This window comes from Opisthorchis viverrini, assembly GCF_000715545.1.
Source record: "Opisthorchis viverrini unplaced genomic scaffold opera_v5_2, whole genome shotgun sequence".
In the NCBI taxonomy this organism is placed as follows: Eukaryota; Metazoa; Platyhelminthes; class Trematoda; order Opisthorchiida; family Opisthorchiidae; genus Opisthorchis; species Opisthorchis viverrini.
In genome coordinates, this window is record NW_008751658.1 from 937,374 (window position 1) to 954,394 (window position 17,021).

General features: G+C 42.0%; 1 protein-coding gene across 1 annotated transcript in view; it reads right to left on the minus strand.

The window, feature by feature from the left end:
- Positions 1-1,784: 1,784 nt before the first annotated feature.
- The window catches only part of T265_12470 (hypothetical protein), a gene marked incomplete at both ends in the record, with an annotated part of 33,649 nt that continues 18,412 nt past the window's right edge, over positions 1,785-17,021 (minus strand). The window contains 5 exons of the mRNA XM_009163994.1: positions 1,785-2,356; positions 4,060-4,676; positions 7,520-7,857; positions 9,372-9,960; positions 15,497-15,816. Of these exons, the coding sequence (XP_009162258.1) occupies positions 2,152-2,356; positions 4,060-4,676; positions 7,520-7,857; positions 9,372-9,960; positions 15,497-15,816 (2,069 nt within the window). The remainder of the gene's footprint in view (positions 2,357-4,059; positions 4,677-7,519; positions 7,858-9,371; positions 9,961-15,496; positions 15,817-17,021) is intronic.

Genomic DNA, 17,021 nt, shown 5'->3' on the forward strand with positions numbered 1-17,021 from the left:
CGGGGACTGCGCCTACCTGATGAGCCCCAAGAAGGGCGAAACCGGTCGTGGGCTGTCGATGGATTTTCAGCAACCTTATGAGTAGTACATCAAAAACACCTAGTTTCTATTCGCCCTCACCCAGTTACAAACGGCAAATCGACAACGCCTATCTTGCATCTGACGCCAGTGGAATTACCAGCAGCCTTTAGTACTAATAACCCACAAGCGGTTTACGTAGAAATTAGTGTCATAAAACTGTGTGCCTGTTCTCGATGCTCGAATAGCACGCCGTTGTTATGCGACAGTCCAAGATAAAGTTTTCCGGAAAGAAATTCGGCTTGACAACTACAGACACTTTTGGTTTTATTATAATTAAAACAAAAACCCAATCCGATGACTTGCTAGAAAGACCGTGTTCAAAGCACTGAAGCAGTATTCGTTAAGATGATTTTCACGACTATCCTGAGAGATAAAGTACATTGAGAGTCAGGCGTATACACCAATTCTAAATAAAACGGCACTACTGCCATTTTCGATTAAAAGGGATGTATTGGATAAGTAACAAACACACTAAACCGAGCATGAAGCACTTTCATGTTTTGTGCGTATTTAACCACTAAACCGTTCTGCGGTTGGTGAAGACAAAGTGCCTGCGTTTATCACTTTGTTTGAGGCCTATTGGCCACACTCTGAAGCATTGTGGTTGAAAAGTAAGACTGGTATGAACAGTATCGTACTTATGTAACTCGTCGAGTCACAAATTTCAAAGCATTTTATTTACTAAATAGAAAATACATTTAAATGTAGTGAAAGTCACACTTTGTCACGGCTTAGGCAGCAGCGATTTGACTGTTCAAACCAGATTCTGTACTCAGAAGCACTGCAATAAGACTGACCAACCTCCAATCTTGTAATCGATCTTCGACCATTCTCATATTGGTGTCTAATCGCTTCTCATTCTTCCTGACTGAACGAGGCTTCAAAGTTTGCTTCTTAGCCGCTCAATTTTCTACTTTTTGTGTGCTGTCAATGAACATATTATCCGTTTGGGCTTGACAACGATTTGACAGAACGACACTGTGAAGTTACAGCCTGGTGACTGCGCGTTTTTTCTCTGATAAATGTAACCGAGTTGGACCATTATAGAGTACGGGGATCCACATGAGTGCTACATGTACCGGTAAGTGTAGGTGCGACCTAAGTAAGAGGCCCGGTCATATCAGCTGACTCGTCCCAACACAAACTGCAAGAAATACTGGCCCGAACGTACTAACTAAATTTGTTCGTATTATGTTATTAAGAGCTAAACGTTATTAGAGCTAAACGCTTCAGCAAGCACTGAATCACGTTCAGGAAAGAATGTGCTTTCCCTGTGTGTTCGGAAGGAAACAATGGAGACTAAGGCTATGATATCTGACGTAAAAGTATTTTATGTAAAAGCTAGTTAGATCAGTACGAACAATTCACTGAAAGTACACAGGTTATGCCTCGCTGTTCCGCATATTCAAAACGGAATGAAAATCTCAACATTTTACCCACTAGGGGAGTACCATACTGAGCATATTGCCTAGCAATAACAACAGCTTAAGGAATGCTCAGAGGCAACTGATTTCAGACACAAGGGTGAAAAATAAATCACAATGGTCCCGACAATAAGCTAGTGTGGGGGTTCTGTAGATCAGGAAATCTAGGTGTAATGACTATCCTGTTTCTTCAAACTTTCATAATGCAGATGTCTGAGACCTATCCAAAAGGTAAGATGCGCGAACCATATAAGAAACTCAACATGAATATATTGCATACATCGGTACATTTGAGTACACATCACATCAATTGCTTTGTTTGAGGTCGGTGTGCAGTTAATGTAGAGATAGGCGTGCAGGGTCATAGTCGAGCAAAAGTACATCGACATGACCCAGCAAAAAAGTAGGTGGAATAAACGTTAGCTGAAAATTTCAAATGGTACATATTTGTTCGTCATTTTTTTATACAATAGGTAGACTACTTGGAGTGTCCATCAAGTTGAACGCGTCAATTCAAAAACCTTTGCTAACTGCAGCCCGTGTATTTGTTACGAAGAAAGAAAGTCAAAGAGGGAAAAATATCAGCGCCACAGAATATTTTCACTCTGTGCAAAGAGACAAGGATTAAGATGGATCCAGTAGTGTACTAACTGGTGTAGTGGTCGAAAGAGGCAAGATATTCCAGTGTCGCGGCGTAACAAAATGCGTATTGATCCGGTGTCTGAATCATATCCACACGTTGTGTGCGTAACATACGAGTGGTGATGAAAATGTCCACCATTCCTTCGCATCGCATTCTTTCCAGAAGCAAACTTAGGCAAATGAATACAGCCGATCGACCGGATCCAGTGCTAAAATCGAAAAGTGGAACTATTTAAGTGACGGATGGTAGTATATATGTGTATGTATGGATGGTTTGGTCTTTATTTTCGTTTTCAGATATCTCGAAAGATTTGTGAATAGCTGACATCTAGTAATTATAATATAGTTAGTATAGTTATACCTGTATAGTTATACCTGTATGTATAGTTATACCTGGCATTTTGGCATAGAATGACAGTAATTAAAGGACGAAACCTCCCCTCATAATACCAACAAATTACGAATACATATCAAGAGAAATTCTCCAGGAGATGGTGGATTTTTGGAGGTTTGTTATGAATACACTACATCTTAGGTACTATATTTTGTGCAAGGCTTCAGCAAACTGATTATCTGAGACGGCCAAACCTATAAAACTTACTTAAGGGGGCATATTCTAGTCTGAAGTGCGCAAGAGAAGTGACTGTCCTGCCTACACTCGAAGCCTGCTGTCACTCGTAAAATCGTCAGGGCATCCAGTTCCTCGGTCTCATTCAATTAGATACATGCAACAGGAATTCAAGTTTCAGTTACATGTTCGGTTGTTCACATGTACTTAGTTTTGAGAATAAAACTCTGCTACCAGACGAAAGAATTTTTCTGTTTAACATTTCATAAATATTGGATTTCTCCAGTTGAGCTAATTTGCGGCATTCAGTTTTATGTGCTGATCGATGTATGGGAATTCGGGATATACGACAGTTTTATCAAGACCTATACACGGTTTTCTCCAGTTTCGGCCAACTTTAGAGTCAGAACATGAAGTAGCAGTGGAGACGAAATTACATAGGTTAGAACTTCAGCTGCCATGCTGTCAACAAAACAAGATTGCGGCAGCGAGGGGACAAATCAGCCGAAGTTAACTCTGCCTATACTGTGATTTGATGGGCTGCTAGGGCAAGCCAATTGATTTGTCGTTACTTAGGCATGTCGTTTGCACTTAATGCGACGACATTGTCCTTTCAGGTCATGACTAGAAAGTAACGAATCTGTACTCAGATCATTAATTCTGATAAAGCGTTAAGCTAAGGTTAAAAAAGCACATTAACGATGGGGCAAAACTTTCCATTCAATTAAAGAAGAGGGAGTAAACAAGTTTATCGCACCTTTCGTTTACCAATTTTCTTTTAGACCTGCTCAGAGTGAAGAATTACTTTTGAATTGAGGATCTTCCGCCACTTTGAGCCTTTCAGAAGAATTTCTAGAGAGAGTGGGCGATTTATTAGCTCATTCTTATGGCTTCCAATACTTCTCGGAAGCAGTAAAACTCTCTTTCTCTTTCTCCATGAAATCAGCAAAAAAGAACTTCTGTTAGTGAAGATTTGACCATCCCGTCAGGCTCAATCACCCGTGGCATTTCAGCCTCAGTGAGACCCACCAAGTTAGCCTAGGTAACCCCTGTCACGAGCTAGGAGTTATAAGCTCGTAACCGTAGCAAAACGCATCTGCCGACTAAAATGATGCGGCTAGTGGTTTGACTGGAAAAGTAAGTTTTGTTACGACAGTCGACAGTCTTATTAAGCAATTCTGTTGTGTGCTACATGCTAACAGCTCGAGAGCCAAGCATACGGTTGTCAGCACTGCGCTTGGCGTTGTGGTCATCTTTAGTGAAGCGAAGTCAGACTAATAAACATTTCAAAGTTTATTCTTTATTGCCCGTAGTAGACGACCGACTAGATGGAGAGAACGTTACCTGCAATGCACTGTGATTGGTCCGTCTTGACCAAATTGAGACTGTGTCTTGTGAACTTGACCAATCAGATCGATCATTGCCTCGGCGGATTTGGGTACAACGGAATCTTGAGGCCAACCGAGCAGCTGAAATTGCCTCAAAGTGCGAGATTGACCATCTCGTGTGTCTGTTAAACGGAATTCTCGTAGAATGAAATGTGGCATCGTATATTCTACCATAGGTTCAACCAATAAATGCTGATACCGGGTCGATCGTTCCATTGGCCAATAGGAGTCACTCTGAACCGGCAGTCCGGGGGCAGATGTGTTGGTTGATCGCGCAACCGTCTCTGTGTGCATCAGTACGATAATAGGAGAGTTGTGCTCCCAAATGAGACGCCAGAAGTCATCAGTGGTATTTGGCATTGGTGTTTGGGCCGAGATATATGCTCGTTTTTTACGATAACCATCGATGAAGCTGGCATTGATGTAATCAGAACCATTCAAGCCACGAATGATGGGTAGAAAAACCCGGTTAGCTTCATAAGGAAGAATATCTGGAGTGCGATTTTTCAGCCGATTTTCGGGGAGCACAGCTGAGGTGAACTGCTTATGTAGCACCAGATTAACGTTCAAGCGCTAAAATATGGACGACAATGAAGTATTTCAAGGAATAAGTTAAATATGGACAAGTCTTTTTTCGTCTGAAGACAAACACAGTAAGAGATATCTTTGGTGTGAGTCGGTTTTTCGCTAAAAGTCTGTAGATTTAGAGCGACAAAATCGATAAACTGAACGATTCACGGGAATCCTAACAAGAACGAACAAGTGTGGTAGATTTTAGGGCTAGCCTATTTGAAGAGCAACTGTCACACTCTTCTGGATAAAGTATACTGAATAAAGGTGGAAAACGCTCACGCGAATGCAGCCTACATAGGTTCAGCATAAAAAATTATCAGTTTTTATTCCCTCAGCCCAAGGGGGAAACTGATAACATACGATTTCCAGAAAGCCGGAGAATTGAATATAAACTGTTCCATACGTGTGGTCAAATATCTTAATCCGGACATACTTATTTTTCAACCATGGGAAAACTCTGTGTACATTTGTTGTTAGTCAATCGGTTCGCACCAGTCCACCATCACTTTGTGCGGTATGTTTCTGCTTAAAAGTTTGTTTGGAAAATTGGTAATGTAGGTGGACTTGTACTTCTGTTCGACGTCAATCAACCAGCGGACCTCTCTCGTATTTCCATAGAAGTGGAAATGGATTTGTCCTTTAGCGAAGGTTTTCAATTGGGACGAATCTCCCACCCCGAATGCATCAAAACAGAAGTTTTCATGGTGCAAATGTATGTGAAGTTATTGATCGTAAGCTAAGAAGTACATCACTTTTCTCAGTTATCTACCGCTTCTTACGTCTTGTCATTTGGGTATTGAAATACCAGTAATAGACAACTTTCGAGTAACCTGACGAACAGTTCACATCACTCATTTAGCAGGTAAAAGAAGTGACCGAATTTAGAGATCCAAAACAATAGACCCGGATACTGGGACTAAGAAGCATTCGACTACCTACTTTGAAGGGTATATTCCAGGACCCTCTTACATGAGTGCTATGTATGGTACTCAGACCAAAATGCAGCAAGTACACTTTCAAACGCTAGTACTAACATAGGGGTGGGTTAGATGCTTGAGCAGAAAATTAAGGACAGCTGGTTGCAACCACTAGTGCTGCCACCAGAAACTGCTTACTTTCAAATCACAGACTTTTGGACCAATCAAAGCAGAATCGGAGGACATCGCCATCGGTGATTGTAACTCAGTTTACATTGCCACAATGTACCCTAAATGAATTCTACCACTTAAATTAATGAAGCCAAGTTTCGATTTATTCGTTACAGGGCTTGGAATAAACTAGTTCCCGGTCGTCTGATCAGCAGCACACATGAAGGATGCGGTGGATTGGGATAATGAGCGGAAATTTGCCTTACGCTTTCATCTTGCGTTGTTACACTCTTCGGTTAAACACACAACAGTTCAGTTTGTGGCACCCGCCGATTTGTGGGTACCACGGAAACTGACGGACAAAACCGACACTTTAAAAAGTGCATGTTAAAATGGGTTCCAGTGAGGGAGTGATTACCAATGAAGACCCGGTTGCGGAAGTTACCGTTGAGAATGACGCATGTTCAGTTAGATTCCGCAAGGTCCGTCAGCTGTGCTCAACACTGGAACCAACCGGCGTTTTAGTGCACACTGTTTCTCGTAGCACTAGGAAATAGAACATAGTTCTAGTTGACATCTGCAGCAACATTTTGATGTGGACATTATCTGTGTGGTCTTCTGGTTCAGCGTAAATATGTGTCTATCTACAACAAAAGCGTCGGTGGTCTGGAATGAAGACATCCATTGAACCACAGCAGGGGCCGAACAACTTAGGATTGCTTAAGAACCAAGGTTCGAAAGAACACGTTAGTGGGAATAACTGATACTCAGCGAAGCAATAATGCAAGTGCACATTCAGATCCTCGAATGCCAAATTTTCATGGGAACTAGTTGGTCAATTTGAACGGTGTTGCTAAGTAGGGGAATCGAAGGTTGCTGTTACTGCTTGCGATGTTAGTTACAGATAGTCTGTGATTCGTTGTAAGGGTTGCGAAGCGATTCCCTTTCAAGGGTACACCTTGTTTTGTTATCAAACGCTTAGTCATACGGAGTTGGGTCTACCAGGTGAAAGAAGGCCTTCGCTGAAGAGTTGTTTATTGGAAAATGCCAACTGAAGAGTTACAGACTATTAGACAGGGAAGCGAAACTCATATGCCTCTTGTTTACAAGAACTAAATATCCATTCCCCCCTTGAACGCGTCTTCCTGAACTTTCCTGGATACTCCTTGACCGTTGCTCAAATCCAAGCAAATGCTACAAAGCGACTCCACAAATTCCGTAACAGACCTCCCTTTTCAAGAGACGCGGAGCGAATTTACAATTGGGACACCTAAAAAACTACCTTGGGTCTTGGGTGCAGGCTGTTGATCCGATAACTACCCATCCGCCAACCACACCCGCAGCTGATGGATCCACTTTAAAGAGTGACTAATTCTACCCAGCTGATGGCATAGTGGCGCGTTACTCTTTCGTTTGCAGTGTTATTCTAACCAGTCATCTATCGTTGCAGAGAAGTTATGATTACTTGGTGTAGGCTTTTGATTTGAAAGACTGTCTAGTGGGGCTTTGCAACAAAAAAGGAGGTCAGAACCCTCCTTGCCTAATGTGTATCCATTGCATAGTCCTACGATGTCTTTACCAGCTTCTAGAGAAGCCTCATTTTTGGTTTTGTGGACAAAAATGATTGAGCGATTGAGAATGGTTGTGCCAGAATGGTTCCATTGCACATTGCTAGATAAATCGTATTGAATTACCGGTCACTGACTGAAAAGCAATGCAATTTGAAATCATCAGGTTTCTTAGACATAAACATACCTTGAACTCCATTTCTAGCCCAGACTGATTAACAGTTGGTGCAAAATCTTTCGCGTTTCCATCATGAATACCGTTTCCAATCGGTTTGTTCGGCGACAAGAGATTGGATGGGGCGATTTGACGAAGCTTGACCACGTGGTTGTACAGACCATGTGCAGTCACTTCCGTACCGTAGACGGTGGCTGCCTCGACAAACACGTCATACAAAAATGTGTACTGTTCTTCTGTCTGCACCATAAAGTTTCGTTGTGCACGCATCCGACCAACAGATCCAAAAATATCTACAGACTTTTCGTAGCGTAGTCGTTCCAGTTGGGAATCAATTACAATAAAGGCGCCTGCAAGATGACAAAGGTTGTACAATAGGGATTGATCATGCTGACTACGTGCAAAATCTCTGTACTATTATAATGAAGACAAAGCTAGACAAGTCTTGAATGGAACCTCAAGTAGACCTAATGCAGGCAAAAGGTATATGGTTCAGTCAGGATATGAACCTGTGATTCTCAAACCATCGGATAAACACTGTATAGGCTGACATCTCTACTTCCTAATGCATATTGATTTCCAACGGATAAAGAGTTAAAGGATTTTTCGGCTTAACTGAGCCCCTCTTATGAATTTTGCAGTCGATAAAATCGGACTGAGTCAGGTCACGGTGGTCCATTCTTGGTGCACACAATAACACAAAGCAGAATTCATGAATAGACTTAATGCACTATTCATGATGTTGCTGAAAATCTCTGACATCCTACGACCAGTTTCGTCCTTCTTAAGAGTCATCAAGTAGGCGCAGTTCCCGAGTTTCCGTCAACCTTATGGTTTACTTGAACCCAAACTGGACAGGTTTCGAAAAATACACTCTTTTGCATAGCAATTTGGTTTTGACAGGAGACGCACCTGGAATTTAGCTGAATCTCTCGTTTTATGGTGTTTCTAATGTGGATTCCAGGTGAGTTCCCGTCAAAACCAAATTGATATGAAAATGAGCGTATTTGTAAAATACATGAAAACCAGAAAGTAGAAGGATGCACAAAGCATCAGTGTCAACGAGGTCGTTTTCTATTTCTATTTCAGGTCAGCATGACATGAAACGTAAGTTTATCATTCCTCAGATCACTTGTTTTGTGCTCACCGAGCCTATATTACTGTGCATCCACAGCAAACTGGATTTGGTTAAACAGGACGGCACAGTACCCATGTAATTCCAGCTTTTAAACTAGATGCTGGAAGATTGTCACTGAAAGTCTGTGATAAAATACACAGCTGCGACACCCCAAATCCAGCGAGTTTGAAGCTTGCTGAGTGCAAATTGAATGATTTTCTGAATTTTGTGAGTCCGGTGATATGTTGAAGGCAGCATAACCAAATACTACTTGTTCACGACGATCCCAGCCAGTTTTCCGTTTTGGTGGAAAAAATGTAGCATGCCATATTGTAAAGTATCCGTTTTAGGAATTTATTTTACACAAAATTTGGGGAAAAATGTCAGCCCGTTTGTGATATTATACATTTCCCGGAAGTAGTGATTATGCAAAGTTTCAGTTTGCTGTTAATGACCACATCCGGTTTGAACGGAGTATTGAGTAAGTTTCAATCTCACTAGCAGGCAGTGTATTGGATTTCTGAAAGGATAATTCACATTCATAATTGTTACACTTAAATAATGGAACAACGCAAGCCAAAAATTGCGATATTTTGATGTCATATGGGGTTGGTTAACGGGGAACCACGCACTCTACACGGAAACGTTTGACAACTTGGAACTGATCAGATCAGGCTTTTATTTTCACGACCCATGAAGAAAATGCCTGCATTCTCTGAAAAAGGTAAGCGGTTCATAAAAACTCACCAGTTCTTCCCACCCCTGCCGAACAATGTACAACTGTTGGACCGAGTTCAGTCAATAGATTGGGACTAGTTGGTCTTATTGCATCCAGGGGCTTATGTGTAGTGCCTCGCCCATTGTAGGAGTCTCCATTAGCCAAGCGTTCTTGCTGCAACTGATGTAGCATGTGCGATCGGACCTGAGTCACACGTCGAATGAAGAGTAGCAGTGGTTGAGGATAGTCTGGAGTGCCATAATCCGGCCACGCAGTGAACTGAAACTGTTTTATTTCTCGCGATTCCACAGCTTGGCTATTTTGTCTGTTGGTGTCATTCATCTCCGCATCTCCAGCCTCCCGCCTAAGGATAAACGTCCGTAAAGTATAGTAGGCATATTCGCTAGTATCATTAAGGGTTACAGTATAAACCGGAGTTGTGTATTTGGTAGTTTTTTCTTCTGGCGTATACCGGAACGTTTCGGTCCCACGGGTTGGCCAATACTGATCACACTTTACACGTGCCCGTTCCTCTAGACGAGTCATCATTACGATGATGCGAGAATTCTGGTCCCAAATCATACGCCAAAAATCGTAGAAGGTTTCTGGCAACGGGCCCTGTGAGATAAGGAGGAGAAAACAGGCGTGCTACAAATACAAGCTCAGACAGTTACATAACTCGCTTGGATGGACAACAAAGTAGCATAAGTGCTCAACGTGGATTAATAAGGGGAGCCATACTTAGTTGAAGTGAACAAGAAACAAGTAACAGCCTTTCGATAATCACAAATACCAGGTTTCGAAGGTCGAATAGGTTATGAAAAAAGTTTGGAACCAATTACGAATGAAGCGTTTGTTTAACGGGTATTTCTGGAAAGAGAATGGACTATATTGTAGCTTAGACAAACTTTGGAAAATTAAGCCAAGTGTCTGCATGTCATGGGCCAGTGTGACAGACCTTCCGGAGAAAACTCAGATTCGCCCAGTGTAATTCTGAATTAAACAATGTCCACAACTTTCCTAGGTCAAAGCAAACCCCCCATAAGCAAGCACATTTCCGTTTACAAGGCTGCTTTCACAAGAAACCCATAGTGAAAGCGTCTTTCTCTTCCAGGAAAATTCTTGTTGACCATCACGGTGATGGCAGTCAATTCTGGTCTGTGCGATGAGCGTGTTAGATTGATCGCAGTTGTTTCGTCACCAATTGAGGAGACACCGTCAGTGCACGGTTGGACGGATCTGACAGTATTGTACCCGACAAAAAGAGCTATTCACCAGCACTATTATCTAAATATACCCAGCAGTTTGTGGTCATTTGTTGGTATGAAATTGGTTCTACTTGATTGACCATTTGTAGCAGTCACATCTTGGAACGTATAAAGTAATCACCATGTGAACTGAGGCCAGAGAATCAGACTGGTCAGTTCAAGAAAACTGAGTAATCGTCGGTTCGCAGTCGTTGGATATTTTGCATTTAAAATAAAGAGTGCTTACTATATTTTTTGAGCTCTGTCTAGGGTCTGCAAAGGACCACATAGAAGAATGGGATCGGATCTCTGTTCCTGAATTACGTTGAGCAGCTGTTTGGACAGACATACGTTAATCTATTAAATGTCGGAGACATGCATTCGACTTGAAGTAACGAGCATGATACCTGTGGATAGCTGGATCTGAAAACTATATCATGCAGTGCATGTTAGCCTCCTAAAAATGAAACTTCTCGCGAAAATTCACTTTGGCCACCGTAATTTACTTTCTTGTGACAAGTTGTCGAATACTCAACCAAGCTCACCCAAAAGGATATCTCAATTCTTCACTGCTGGTGAACGAGAATGTGTGATCGAGAAATACACTAATTTGCAAATCAATTTGGTTTTCACGAGAGACTCAATTGAATCTCTCGTTTATGGTATTCTACAACTGAATGTGCTGCACACAGGCCGATATTCGAGATATCGCAGTATATTTTCATAAAGGGCTGTCGAAGAATTTTCAGCAAATTTGTAAGCAGTTTCCTTTGTGAGAATATGTGATGTCCAGTTTGGTTGAACTTCTCAGTTATGGTTTTCGTTGGATGAGAGCGAATGTTGACTGCGTGTGTCACTACTGCCATGTGTAGCTGACTGCGCTATAGAAATCACTGCGAGTGCCTCGGGTTGGGTGGTGTCCCATCTGCTGATCCCGGTATCCGCTTACTCAGTAAGGCATCGCTGTTGTTTCATGAGTAGGTGACTATTGCCAGCTTGAAAGCGTTGACAAAGGCGTTCTAAAAGTGCTGTTCAGTGAGCCTTTCTACAAGTGCTAAACTCTGGTGGGTAAACTTTTAACTAAAGATCTAGGCCGAAGACAAAGATTCTCCTTCTTAATTTGTCGTTGTCGGTTACGTTTTGTCCTCGCCAGACTGAAGAGCTGCTGCAAACTAGGTGATTACTGAAGACATGTTAATCGAAGGAAGCAAAGCAAGTTCAAAAGTACACAGATGCAGTCTTGTGAGGTGTTCGATATGCATAATGTTTTTATTCCTGAATGGAGCGTGTAGCACGATGGCGACCTTGTTCCACCTGGTTATACTCTTCTCCTTTGAGATGCAGCTATACTTATGTCTAGTAGTTGTGAAATGGCCTACAGGAAGCTCAAAACGTCTTGCGATTGGTTCCATGTTTGCGGACTCCATAACGAGAACATTCGCCACATTACCCACAAAGTTGATACCTTTTCACAGCTGTATAGAGCACAGACGTCGAAGTTCCCTAAAACCGTTTGTTACGAAACAATCTGTAATAGCAAAGTTCCATTCTCCTCCTTCCTGTTCTGACTTTACTTGTTACCATTCTTTGTGCCTCGAAGGAAGGTGAAGCGCACCATACAAGTCGTGCAGAATATACAGTTTGGAGTGTTAGAACTACCGGGATTCTGAATGCAACTTCAGCTTTTTGGTCCGTCAGTAAACAGCGTGCATGGGGCGTGGCACATGTCTATTATGAACGCCGAAAAGCATGGATCCTAGGATGTAAGCTGGAGGCACTCCGCTCGTAGCGTCACATCTTCCAAAGAGCATACCTTTCAGTTCGAATCAAGAGCTCCGACCAATCAAAAAGCTTGTTAACCAAAAAGTGAGCACCGACATGAGCATTTTCTTCCAGGCTTCAGGAAATTATATTGTGTTCGGCTCAATCGAAGGGCTTGCTATAGTCTATAGGCGTAGCTTTGATGGGTTTACATAATGTGTGCGTCTACGTTTTTTTCTGACCGTGCAAGTTTCACTCTTGCGGGACAATCCTTTTTTATTTGATAACCATGGAAAGTAAATATAAAGGCCATGATAGGAACACTCTGTTGCTTATCACTCGGTGAACTCCATCTGCGATCTGTGTATTTTTGTCTGCTTCATCAGTGTGGGGAATTCTGCTTCGGTGCACGCTGTGAAAACGTTCGTCTATATCCTTGCGTGCATTTGCATCCACCGGCCGTAAATAGGTTTGCATAGTTTTGCATCAGGAATCGTCCATGCCCCAATAGCTTCTCGAGGCAATTCCGTTGTCATCTTGTAGCACGGTAACCTAATCCGAACGCTACAAACTGTGATTATAGTGGCTGAAAGCACGCGATTTTCTCTTTGATGAGACTGTTGTAAGGTTTCTTGCTCGTGTTGTATCTACTACGCTACCGTTCATATTGCTGTTTGTTCGTTTCGTCACTATTGGATTGGACAGCCTGCCAAGTCATACGCTTAATAGTGAGGGAAACATACAATCCACAGTTAATTCAAATAGTGTCGTAGCAACTAAGTTACCGTAGGTTGGCTCCATACAAATTATAATTCTGGGTACAACCAATCCTTTGCTTCATCGTCAGCCGCAACGGGACCATTATTTTCAAACGGTCGCTATTTCCTCGTGATCCTTTGGGTTAAAGAAAAGTGACACTATCACCATATTTTCTTGAACAGCGTAAATGTTGGAACTTTATGGTATCTTTGATTGCTCAAAGCAGCTCAAAGCCGCCTGTTTCCTTGACGCAGCAGCTCGGTTGGCTTTCCGCACTCTGGAAATCTTCCAGGGGAACACCTAGGGAACTGTGCTTGAGGAGCGGTATCCAGGATGTCACTGTTGGGTGAAATGCGATGGAGCATCTAAATGGCAATTTTGTCCAGGCGTAGGCAGCTCACTGAGGATTCTGGGGGTACCTCCGACTTCATCAGGGACACTATAACCCGATCACCGAACCCTGGATATCTTCTTGTAGTCGAATTTCTATCAACGCTATGACACCAAACTGTGTCCGACAACCATTCTTGAACTTCATCGTTCCTGATAAACGGAAATCTGTGTAGTAGCTGATCTTAACTCGGTTATAACTAGGCTGGTATGGTGGGAAAACTTTTCAGTGGTTGGCTCTACAGCACTGAAAAGTTTGTGGTTATACTGGTTAGCTTGCAGGTTTTCGATGCCTTCAGTTCGTGCACTGCGGCTCGTTGCTTGTCAGGAACCTCCCATAAAAGATACAGTCTCACAAAACAAATTGTGTTTTTGAGTACTTTGATAGGTTTCTTTCAAATTCTTACTATTCAATTGATGCTAGCCGCCGGGCGTCCTAGGGCATGGTTGTCAACCCGATGTGATTGAGTGTAACTACCACGCATTTTGTACGGTGTGGTTTCTGGTAGGCAAAGTATCACCTTTTCAAGATCACAAAGCTGTCCATTCGGTTGGGCATTATTCATTCGTGTTCGAGTTTCTTAATTTTGAGATCATTTTGGCTGCTGCGCCGAAAATGTGATCCATTAGTCTCCCGGACCCTTCTCTTGAATAGCCTTATGCTTGTTATCATGAGAGTTTGGTGCAACATGGAAGGGATAACCGCAATCCTCTACCTTCTTCCTCTTCTTTTATTGTGATCCACCAGGGGATGTGGTATCATTACCTCTGTTTTTTTATTTTAAATTAAACTGTCTTCACTTTGCTTAGTTTCTGCTGTGTTTGCAGTCGAATATCTAACATCTCAGGAGCGTTCATTTCGAAAGTCGACTGCGCTTGCCTGCGGCAAGTTCCACGTCTCCAGGGGACTAGCGCACAGACAAGTTTCCGTAGTTCTTGACATACAAGCATTTAGTACTTGCTAATATCCAATGCGGAAACATTTCAACCGCACTCGGCTTGCTACAGACCGACCACACAACATATATCAGCAAATGTGGGCTGTTCAAGCGACAGCTATATCGACAGCGTTCATTATTGTGCAACAGGCTTCCATATGTGATTCATTCGGTAAATATTAACTACATTTCTCTACGCTCGCTTACATAGACTCAATAATAACAGTTCTCCAACCACCTGATCCACTTTCGCAGATGTAAATTTGATACTGTCTCTTTCATAAAAATTGTACGTATCCAGTCCGAAGTAACAAAAGGCGAATCCTACTACAGGTGTCTGATGAACCAGAACTGACGAAATGCTCTTCCAGGTCATGTAGCAATGTCCTTGATAAGATGAATGTTTGACTATTTTTCGCTTATCGGTTCTGGTGTGCAAACTATGGAGAGAAATAAGAAACTGGTCGACTGTTTCTTGAGCTATTCTGAACCCTACTCTGGTTTGTACTGTGGAAAATGTCAAGACCGGTATACAATAGACGGTACTTGTGCGCGACGCGTTATTTAGTGTCAAAACCAGCTAAGAATATCTCGTGTTTATTTTTTTGCTCTGTTTCAATTTCCACAAAGTGAGCATCAGTCAATAAACTTATCTTTTCCATATCTCAGCAGCGCAAAGCAACTCGCGTAAAAATATATTGTGAGGATGAATGTAATGAAAATAGTTTTGAACTACTGTGTCTGAGGGAAGAACACCGATTATTGGTTTGAGTTCCTTCCTAATTCACGACACGGCGCTTCATTGTACGTGCCATCTAGAGTTTCTTAGTTGGCACACAGAGGTCACGGAAATTCCAAGGCCTGGAAGATGATTACTAGCCGAATTAATTGCCAACAACTTCACAGCCGCAGTGTCAAAAGTGCATTGTACTCACTTAGGAGGTAGAACTAGTGTAAAAAGTATCATAAACAAGCCGAAAATATGGTTTTAAGACAAAAGTATTATATCTACCATCAACTGTCGCGATAGTTGGTTGGATAAACGCGTTGAAAACTGACCTGAGTTGCGATATACGCCTTTTGACGTTGATAACCATCAATATAGTTTGCATTTATATAATCTGATCCAGGAATGTCTGCGATTGTCGGGAGCAGAACACGCGAATGATCGTAAGCGACCACATTGGCGTATCGATTTTTCGGTCTGTTTTCCTCCATGTTTGCGTACTTCCACGTGAGCCCCTCTGTCCCGGATTCAATACTCTCATACTCTTCGGACATTTCTAGCCCACTGTTCATTTTCAACATGGCCACGTGTTCGGGCAAATGCGAGAGAGCAACAGCAGACCGTATTTTTGTTGGAGTATGAGAGATGCAGTCTGTGAATTAAAACGAATGATTAAGGACGGATGTGTGAAAGCACGATATATAGCAAACATAATAGAAAAAAGGGGTTATTAAGCTCGGTGATTCAAGTAAGATTGTAGAGTTGATTTGACAGCAGACTGTGGATTCTAAGATTAACATTGTTATGACACGAATTTCCGAGAGTTTGACGGCGAATTGTTGTGTATAGCCACCATTTTTCACAATGGCTACTGAAGAATACAGGGAACTGTTTCCGTGGGTAAACAAGTAATCCGTGCATACTGGCTCATCAAGCGAAAAGATATTCGGACCCATGAATACGCGTTCTTGTGTGTCACCATGCATCTGAAGTGAACCAAGATGAGCGTCGACTCGCGACTAGCTCTTATACACATTACCTTCTGTCCACCCGTTTATGCTTGGGTAAAGTCCATTCTCTATATAGTCTAAGCGCAGGGTATTCTCAGTCTGTTACAGCTTGGAATGTCTCACTCAATCTTCAGGAAGTTTTGTGAAAATTTCCCTTTGAGGATAAAGCATTCTTTACAGTTGAGAAGTGAACGATAGAAAGTGGACGCGAAGCTGTGCGACCAATTGTTATTCATTCTTGTTCGGTGGACAAAGTTGTTCGATAATCGTGGAAACAAGATAGTTATAGGAGCACAGAAACATTGCATTTTTTGTAAAATATGTGCCAATGGCAGAGGCGAAACCTGACGCAAATGAACAGGCCTGTTTGCTTAGGAGCAATATGAAGTGACACATTTGTTGATACCATTTTGCTGATGACATGAAATTAGGAAATGGTTGACATTTTGACTGTGATTCAGCTACTGTATATTTGAGATTCTTGAAAAAGGTCAGCTAATTAAATAACATGTTCTGTACACAAGGTCTTTAAAATTAGATTTGAAAAACCCCACGAGCTCACTATCACGAACCCTGGAAGTTTGAAAAGTAATGCTGGTGAAGTAACCTCCAGTATGGTTCTACTCTGCTACCAAAAAATCAGGAAAAAACACCAGAAGCACTGCGTTTAGCCTTTTGTGCAAGTTCAACCGATAGTTGATATTATAAAAAAAAGTTCACACAAGTAAGCATTTTCTTTCATTCAAGATCGACAGTCATCTTAAGACATTCTGAAGACATCCCGAACTTACTACAGAATACTTTGGACAATGCGCTGCCCTAGATTCCAAGAACCACGAAAGATATG